At 43.5% G+C, this 10,000-nt stretch overlaps 1 protein-coding gene across 1 annotated transcript in view; it reads left to right on the forward strand.

Moving 5' to 3' along the window:
• LOC134448400 (guanine nucleotide-binding protein subunit alpha-12) overlaps nt 1-6,095 on the forward strand; it is a 34,796-nt gene extending 28,701 nt beyond the window's left edge. Inside the window, exon 5 of the mRNA XM_063198080.1 lies at nt 3,967-6,095. Within this exon, the coding sequence (XP_063054150.1) occupies nt 3,967-4,344 (378 nt within the window). The 3' untranslated portion in view covers nt 4,345-6,095. The remainder of the gene's footprint in view (nt 1-3,966) is intronic.
• Nucleotides 6,096-10,000: the final 3,905 nt, after the last annotated feature.

Raw genomic sequence — 10,000 nt, forward strand, 5'->3', positions numbered from 1 at the left:
ACACACACACATACACACACACACACACAGCCACAAACCCCTCCATTGTCTTCATGGTCCTCAGTGAGTTTGCCAGGTCCAGGTTCCAGCTGCACGTTGTGGAAGTCATGGCCTACAGTGATTGGGAGTTAAGGAGTTGTATTGGTCTTGGGATCACAGCATTGCCAGCCTGGGAATTCCCATGCCAACACTTTACTTGACGCCGGCGTCATACATATGACATAACGGTGTCATGAACGAGTCATAAACATAATGCCAATGTCGTAAACGTTTTATGGCCATGAAAAGTTGATACGTTCGGCCTGTCTTTGTCATAACCGAATTGAGTTTGAGAAACCCAAACACAGCCCAGGGAGGGTAGTGCAAGACATGCATATTATTTATTAGTCAAATGAAAGATAGTGTGTTTATAGATCTAATATGTTGACACCAGGTGCAAAACCAGCTTACCATCAAGCTTTAGATAGTTTTTTTTTACTTTTTTAATTTTATTTTTATAGTTTAGATCAGGGGAAGCTTTTTCATTCTAGGGGCCACTTAAAATTCCTCCAAGGGCCGTAAAAAAGTCCTCCAAAGGCCATACTATGAACACAAACCAGGATTTCCCCCTGCACTCCTGGCCTATATTGAAGGCGGCCACTTTAAACAGCCACCTAAAAAAGACCCCACCCTCTCTAGGTCCCCTGAATGTAACTCAATTGTATTGCAAATACCCCTATAAGGAAATGAATAGATGGCTCCTAGACCATATCTCTCTTGTGATATTGTCTGGAGATAGCCAATTCACATTTACCAGGAGGAGGAATGCGTGTTGTCCCGAAACACTCATTCTTTAAGAATAGAAAAAGAACCACATACGAGGAGTTGCATGCGGTTTTATTGGTACAGTGACACAGTTTCAGCCCTCCTGGCCCCCCTAAAGGCCCCTGCACGCTTACCCATAGCTTAAGTGCCCTTGAGCAACTAGGCACCACTAAACCTTCATTGTTCCAGCCACTGTAAGCAATAAATACCTTGTGCCTAAATAACTAATGCGCTTTGGATAAGTGTCAGCTATGTGTGATGAAATGTAAAAAAAAAAAAATCCCATTCCACACAAACAGAAGCCTGGACTTTGACCTGGTCAGCAGTTCAACCACATCCACACACACACACACACGTTCAAACGCTCACAGACTCACACAAACTTTCATAGCCTAGCCAGTCCACCCAACCGAGTGGCTAGGCTATATAACTGACGCAGCATAGACACAGACAGAACCCCATTGTCTTCCCACCCTCTCCTCACGAGCACATGGGCGACTTAACATGTGGAGGGGAAGGATTTTGTTCAGGAAACAGTGAGTCAGATCACCAATGATCCCATCTGCAGCAAAGGCCTATGCATACTTGGCCTGTAAAACTGATTCAGATTCTGGTTAGATTACCAGAGAACGTTTTTTTACTTTATGGGCGAACTTGAAAGTTGTGGGAGGTGTTGGTTAAAGGGACACTGTGTGAGATTTTTTTTGTTTATTTCCAGAATTCATGCTACCCATTCACTAATGTTACCTTTTTCATGAAAACTTACCACCACCATAACATTCTAAGTATTCATTATGACTGAAAAAAATGCACTTTTCTTACATGAAAAGGGGGATCTTCTCCATGGTCCGCCATTTTGAATTTCCAGAAATAGCCATTTTAGCTTCAAAAATGACTGTACTTGGTCCATGCTAGAAAATATTAGTTTATTACTTAGTAAACTTTCATGAAAAGATCAAATTTGGCAATAGTCAGCCCAGTTTCAATGAGCAGCATAGTTGCAATACCCTTTTTGACCATTTCCTGCACAGTGTACCTTTAACAACTTAGTTATTGGAGGTACCTGAAGGGTTTCCTTGAAGGTTCATCAAAATGGTTGATTTAGTAAAAGTGGAAAAAGGTCTCCAACTGATTTAGAACATTTTCCAAAAGTAAGCCTACATATACCTGAGGTGGAGCCGCTGAGTATGAAACATCAGTTCAATGAACAAATCTGTGGGCTCTAGTAATGTAACTATTCGCACATTTTTCTCTCCACCTGTGCCAGTGTGTAAATGTGACTTTTGACCACATTAGCCGCTTGTGTGTTAGAAAGGCTCCGTCTAGTGAACGGCGTTCCTGCCGTTGCACAGTTTGAACAGTAAGTACAATAAACAATTAACCAGCGAGCTATAACTATTAACCTAGATTTCGCTACCTACTTTACTGCCTTCAGCAAGTAGCATTATCTCCATTACCTTATTTTGGAAATTCTACCTTGTCTCTCAATCCGCACCTGTACATAACTAAAACAGGATATGTGTAAAAACGTGTAGATGTCTGTATATAATTGAAGTTTGACCACATCAGCCTTGGGTAAGTGCCTCAGGTATTCCCACCGCCCCACGGTACAATAAACATAGCTACTGAGCTCAGTATTAGCTTAGATCTCATATTATTCCAATTCTACAGATCATTATTTTTTCATTATTATTTTTTCTTTAGCTCCTTGCCTTTATATGACAGGACAGTGAAGGTAATGCCAGGAAGTGAGTGGGGAGAGAGAGAGATGGGGAAGGGTTGGCAAAGGACCCGGGCCGGGAATTGAACTCCGGTCAGCTGCATAGCAAATGTGTACCCTACCAGGCATTTGCGCCATGGTAGGGCCAATCCAATCCTACATTAATACCTCACTACCCTCAGTAACTATCTCTGCTGCGCAGACCCTTTCCTTATTTTGGAAATTCTACTTTTGTCTCTCGGCCCGCACCTGTAACTAAAATGGGATATGTGTAAATATCTGTATATAGTTGACTTTTCACCACATCGGCGGCGGCGGCCGCACGTGTGTGTGTGTCCAGAAGGGTTCTGTCTAGCCTCAGGTATTCCCACCACTCCACTCCACCCATCTCCTCTATTTAACAGCAGCAGAGGAAGCAAGTCTTGCCCACAGCTGTGCGGCCTACATAAGCCAAGAACAGAGCAGACCACACAAGCTTACTGTGGTCTGTATGTGTCAGTGCGTGTGTGTGTGTGTGTGTGTGTGTGTGCATGCGTGCGTGCTTTTGTGTGAGTGTGTCTGTGTGTGTGTGGGCTTGGAGAGGGACGGAGTGCAAAGACCTCTGACCTCAGAAAAGGGGGGAGGGTGGGCAGAGAGAGACGGAGACAGAAACGAGAGACCCAGAGACGGCAAGGAAAGACGCAGAGCAGTTGAAAGAAAGAGACAGAGAAAGGAGTGGGGTAGGCCGAGACAGAAGCGAGCGAAAGTGGGCCATCAAGCAAGCAAGGGAGGGGTGGAGAGGGGCAAGAGGGAAGTCCAAAAAGAGAATAAAGGAATAAAGGTCTAATGGAAAGAGTTGTAGGAATGGAACAATAGCGCTTGTTTGAAACATAGGGCTTGTTTTTGACGTGACTAGAAGGTTGACGTGACTAGAAGGCTGAGTAGCGGGATTAAAGCCATTAATTCTGGATTTGGAGAGTGATTCTTGAGTGATTCTTCAATCTCACCAAAACTTATTTTCTACCCACTGTACCCACCCATTTGGTGCATTATTGATAATTAATTTGGTTCCCGCTGACTCTTGCTAATCCTCCCTACATCTCTATCCATGGCTAAAGTGCCCTTGAAAAAGGCAGCTAACCCCAACATACCCTGTAAATGACTGTAAATTGCTTTGGATAAAAGTGTTGGCTTAATGCAATGTAATGTAATGTAATCTGATTGGCCATATGGGTCTCTCTCTCTCTCTCTCTCTCTCTCTCTCTCTCTCTCTCTCTCTCTCTCTCTCTCTCTCTCTCTCTCTCTCTCTCTCTCTCTCTCGTGCCTTCTTGTGCAGAGCGGAGTTTTTATCAGGGAAATATTGTATATTATATAATGGTGGTTGAAATCCAATAATGAGTTTTAAATCTCTCTCTCTGTCTCTCTCTCTCTCTCTCTCTCTCTCTCCCTTCTAATCCAATCAGGTTCTCCTGGAGGACCGGCGCACCAATCGCCTGTCGGAGTCCATGGACATCTTCGAGACCATCGACAACAGCAAGATTTTCTGCAACGTCTCCATCATCCTCTTCCTCAACAAGACCGACCTTCTGGCCGAGAAGCTGCGCGCCGGCACCGACATCCGACGGAACTTCCCCGAGTTCCGAGGCGACCCTCGGCGACTGGAGGACGTGCAGAGCTTCCTGGTCAGGTCGTTCAGGGGTCGTCGGCGCGGTGACCGGCGGTCGCGCCCGCTGTTCCACCACTTCACCACGGCCATCGACACGGAGAACGTTCGCTTTGTGTTCAGGGCCGTGCGAGACACCATCCTCCAGGAGAATCTCAAGGATATTATGCTGCAGTGAGGAGTGGGCTACAAAAATAACGACACCACAAAGACACAAAACGACACCACAAAGACACAAAACAACACCACAAGTACTCAAAACGACACCACAGAGACATAAAAAACCTGCCAGAGTGCCCTCCAGAGTGCCTGAGAGGACTGCCATCGAAATGGAGAACGTTAATCGCTTAATCTACAGCATCATTCTTGAGGAGGACCTCAAGGATATCATGCTGCAATGAGGAACAACACCACTAAAAAGTGCAAACAAACACCAGAGTGCCTGTGTTACCACGTACTAGAGAGCCTAAAGGTCAGTTTAGACTCCTCCTTCAGTTGTAATACACGTTCTGTCAGCTGGGGGTTAGCGGCAGATTACGGACAATTCAGCCTGGGATAAATCTACTTTGAGTGCTGCAAGTTTCAGCTCTAAAGAGGGGGGGCGTGGTGGCTTTTTGGGTACATGCTCTGCCGCCACCCCTCGCTGACAGTATGTGTGCTGCAACTGAAGGACGAGTCTGAACCAGTCTTAATTGGGGTTGCAGGTATGACATAACGTTGGGGGAACTCCCCCAGGATTCTAAGGTTCTACATAGACTCCTATGAGCCTGCGGAACCCCCAACGTGATGTCATAATAGTAGCCTACATTTTCAAAAAATGGTGAACCTGCAACCCCACCAAGTCCCTGAGTCCATTCCATTTTCAAATCTCCTGTCCTTGACTTGTGTTAGTGGCCTCATGCTTCGCTGACACCCCACCTCTGTGGAGAAAACAATCAAGTTTCCCCCACTGTCAGTCTAGGCACAACAACTTTAGGGGGACTTTGCCCCATTCAACATCGCGATTGCAAATGAGAAAATGACATTTGAATAGCTCTTTTGCGAGATATCGAATGAAACTTGTATCGTCTTGCGACGTCATCATGAGGTCACAAGCACAAGGGAGGATAGGCGATTGAGACCCAAGAAGTCTGTCCATTGACTTTCCTTGGTTGGTTTTGTTTTATCTATTATCTTGGGTTCCATAGAGGGGCATGACAGAGGCTCTCTGTAAGAGTGGGAATCACTTTGAAAATAAATCATGCTGCAGTGTAGGACTAATACCGTACTAGTACTGCACAAACAGCCACAAAACAAGATGGCTGAATTGACATGGCACTTCATTGTAAAGAACATTTGTGGTGATTGTGGCATTTCTGTGGAGATAAAGACTCCAAATCCCATCATGCATTTGTCTGGAAGAAGAAAAAGACTACACATGTTGAAATGCTGACTACATCAGAAAAAAGTGGTAGGAGGATAGTCCCCATTGGATATACACTAGCACTGTTGCAAGGCAAAAGGTAAAAGCATTAAGTACTATGCGTTTCATTTTTAGCTGTTTCATGCTTTGGACCTCAGTATTGCTTTTGTGGGTGTGACTTGTAAATATGACATAAGAGAGAGAATATGAGAGGAACCACAATGTCCATACACTTCAGTCAATGGAAAAAAGAAAATGAAATGTAAGTTTGACACTTACAAAAAAATGAGAAAAGAAAATAATGATTTCTAGCCTGTGAACAGAAATGGGGCATAATCACTTAAACAAAAAATACAGAGGGCATCAGATCTGGAACTTGATTAGAAAATTAAGCCTAAAACTTTGATTTCTATCATTACTGTGAATTTTTATTTTTTGTTTTTATTTTAGTGAGGCAGTGGTATCCGTAGAGTCTGTCTAAAAAGAGCACTTACCCTCACGTCCTATTGCGAACCCGATGGAACAACACACACACACACACACACACACACACACACACACACACACACACACACACACACACACACACACACACACACACACACACACACACACACACACACTATTTATTTCAATTGACATGTTTTATTCACAGGTTTTGAATCTATGGTCCTCCCTCTGTACTGTTACAGTGTGTAGACATGTTTTGAGCAAGCTTGTCAAGCACCAAGTTGATTCAGTGGCCTATTATCATAGTATGTATGTATGGGCGCAAACACACACACATACACACACACACACACACACACACACACACACACACACGTATATAGTGTCTGTACATCATTATTGGAGACAATTAGTTGTTGGAACTTGCTTTTGGAACCATATGTAAAGGTAATCATTTACTGGTACAGAATCCTATCGTCACTTTTGTTCGGTAACACTTTACTTGACTTCGGTGTCATGACACTCATAGATAAGTCATAAACACTTAATGACTGTTGGCCTTGACCTTGGGTTGTGTTTGCCATAACCGGATGTCACTTAAGGCCAACAGTCATTAAATGTTTATGACATGGCCATAATGTTTATGACACATGCATAACTGTGCCATGACACTATTATGACACTGTAATGACATGCTTATGACACTGGTGTCAAGCAAAGTGTTACCCTTTTGTTCTTACTCTGTCACACACTCAGACATGTACAGTACACATTTGGGGTTGTTTTGCTGTGTTCGGTAAAATAACAGTTGTTGGCTTAGTTTATTTGTCAGTGGACCAGGTGGTTTAAAAGTGTTCTTGAGAGATGTTTTTGGTTTTACTGTGATGGGACAAGATGGTCACACACACACACTCACACTCACACTCACACACACAGAAAAGCATTACCACTTCATTCATTTTCCGTTGTTCATAATCCGTATGTAAACCTTGGGTTCAAGATGCTCTGCTTTGGCAAAACGATAAGCTTGTCATGCCAATAAATCTCACTGTAAATTAAATAAGCTGACTATATTGAGTCTTATTTCAAGTTTTAATTGGTCACCTATCTGTCTCTCATACACACTATGTACAGTATTTTTGTGTCTCATATCACACACTTGTGCACTTTGGGCACTGTGTATCAGCGCGGAGGGTACTTACGCTGAAAAATTTGTTATATTCAGTGCACTGAAAGTGCCCGGATGATCCCCTAACAATGGCGGAAAACGCAGTGCTTCAACGATGGACACTGCACGCACTTAAAGGGGTATGCCATTATTTTGGGGCTTAATACAGTTAAAATCGTTGGCCAGGGTTTATAAAGGTGGTAAAGTGTCTTATTTTTCATGTTAAGCGTTGTCTTGCTTTAAGACAAGTGAAAAGAGGGAATATGTCGCTAAGCTAGTGAAAGTCAATGGATCCGTGTAGCATTGTAGCATAGTGGCATATCCCTTTAAGGGCCACCATGTTTACAATAAAACTGAGGAAATGTGGCATTCAGTTCACTAGAAGTAAAGAGTAAAGAGTTTGGTAAAGAGTAAAGAGTAAAGTAAAAAAAAGTAAAGAGTTTGGTCAAGAGTCTCTTCATTCTGTGAGTAATGTTGCTGAGACTCCAACCCCGTCATGCCAAGCCAAGTATTGTATGCAAGATAGTTGCCATTTCGGCTGAAGGAAATGTAAAAGCAAACACAAGACGCTCTGCAAGGTGAACAGTAGCCAACCTATATTTTGGCTAGCTAATGGTAAGCTCGCCCGTCACTTCCAGTAAGGGCACAGTGCATAGTGCCCAAACTTTTCCATGACCCTATGCACTGAAGACCTCAGTGCACTCTGCACACTATGCGCTAACCTTCAGGGCACTGACACAAGTATGTGATATGAGACACGGCGTAGGTCTCCCCTCTCCATTCCTCCCTTGCATGGTTTTGCTGACTCACCGTCTCTTGTCTCTTCTTGTTTCTGTCTCTGTCTCTGTCTCTGTCTCCGTCTCTCTCTCTCTCTCTCTCTCTCTCTCTCTCTCTCTCTCTCTCTCTCTCCATACCACCTACTCTTGCTGTCTCTCAATATCTCATTGCTCTCTGTCCTGCTTTACCCCCACCTATCTCTCTCTCTCTCTCTCTCTCTCTCTCTCTCTCTCTCTCTCTCTCGTTCTTGTTCTCTCTCGTTCTTGTTCTCTCTCGTTCTCTCTCTCTCTCGTTCTCTGATGTTCACACTCACACACACACACACACACATGTCCTCTGGCAATATACCTTTCTGCCTTATGGTGAAAGGCCAAGCATTGCATTGAATAAGGCCTTTGGTTTACATTAGCTGGCTGTGGCCGAACATTGGCCATTTCACAACCATGCATGGCCACCATGATTAAGTATGGTCGGACAAAATGTCAGAATTAAATATATATATTATACAAGTGAATTAATCAGTTTTGAAACTGAATTAACCTAATTAAAATACATTCTGCAACTTGACACTTCTCACCACGCCCAAAAGGCTGAACCTCCATAGTGATCATATCTATGGTAACCAGACAGATTCAGGTGAAATCCTGCCCTGAGCTGTGAGACAACAAAACCGCATTACCCACAAGCCTCCAGTCACATCTCTTGTTCAGAGTAAACTTCCTTGTTTGGGTGTTTGTTGTGGTCTGTGATTCATGGCATTTCGCTTCCCCCTTTCACTACTGTAGTGCGTGCTTGAGGTTTAGCTGAGGACTTCACGTGGTGAACTTGGGTCACGTGTACATCCTGAAGACGACTCTGTCTTGTTTTGTCTTGTCTTGTGTTTTTATTTTTACCACAAATGTTCCTCTTATCCTTCAACAACGGTTGCAACCTTCAAACAGGAAGGGCAGGCTGCAACCAAGCTGCAGCTTTCTTCCGTAAAATCACAACAAAATATTTTTTTTTTCGTAAAATAATAACAGAATTGTTTGAACAATATTTAGATCAACTTTCACCTATTAAAAAGATTTAATAGGAGAAAAAAATACTTTTCAACATTTTTATTTTTCGGTAAAAATCTGTTTTTCAGTGAACATCAGTTCACTGGATAGCCTAGGCTACTTCACAAAATTGAAGGATAACATGGGAAATAACTTTTCATTCACTTTCATTCACTCAGTCTCCGACATGCTTTATCCTTGTACAATGTATGTCTCTGTCTCTGTCTCTGTCTCTCTGTCTGTGTCTCTGTCCGTCTGTCTCTGTCTCTCTGTCTGTGTCTGTGTCTGTGTCTCTGTGTCTATGTCTCTCTCTCTCTCTGTGTCTATGTCTCTCTCTCTGTCTCTCTCTCTCTCTCTCTCTCTCTCTCTCTCTCTCTCTCTCTCTCTCTCTCTCTCTCTCTCTCTCTCTCTCGTAGTGTTTTCTTTCACTCTCTCACTGTCTCTGTTTCCTTCTCTTTCTTTCATTCACTCAGTCTCCGAAATGCTTTATCCTTGTACAATGTATATCTCTGTCTCTGTCTCTGTCTGTCTGTCTGTCTGTCTGTGTGTCTGTGTGTCTGTGTGTTTGTGTGTCTGTCTGTGTCTCTTTCTCTTTCTCTTTCTCTCTCTCTCTCTCTCTCTCTCTCTCTCTCTCTCTCTCTCTCTCTCTCTCTCTCTCTCTCTCTCTCTCTCTGTCTCTCTCTCTCTCTTTCTCTCTCTCTCTCTCTCTCTATCTCTCTCTCTCTCTCTTTAACACATGTTGAGTTGTAGCTGCGGGGGTTTGCGGCCTACTACGTGCTGGTGACCCTTATCTCATTTCACAGGCAAACTGTCACTCGCGCAACTTCAGTGAGCTAGACAGCTGCTGTCTGGAGGCTTTTTTTCTTTTTTCTTGAAGTGTGTGTGTGTGTGTGTGTGTGTGTGTGTGTGTGTGTGTGTGTGTGTGTGTGTGTGTGTGTGTGTGTGTGTGTGTGTGTGTGCGCGTATGTGCGTGTGTGTGTGTACTTTCAATGTATAT

This window comes from Engraulis encrasicolus, chromosome 1 (genome assembly GCF_034702125.1).
Source record: "Engraulis encrasicolus isolate BLACKSEA-1 chromosome 1, IST_EnEncr_1.0, whole genome shotgun sequence".
Taxonomy (NCBI): Eukaryota; Metazoa; Chordata; class Actinopteri; order Clupeiformes; family Engraulidae; genus Engraulis; species Engraulis encrasicolus.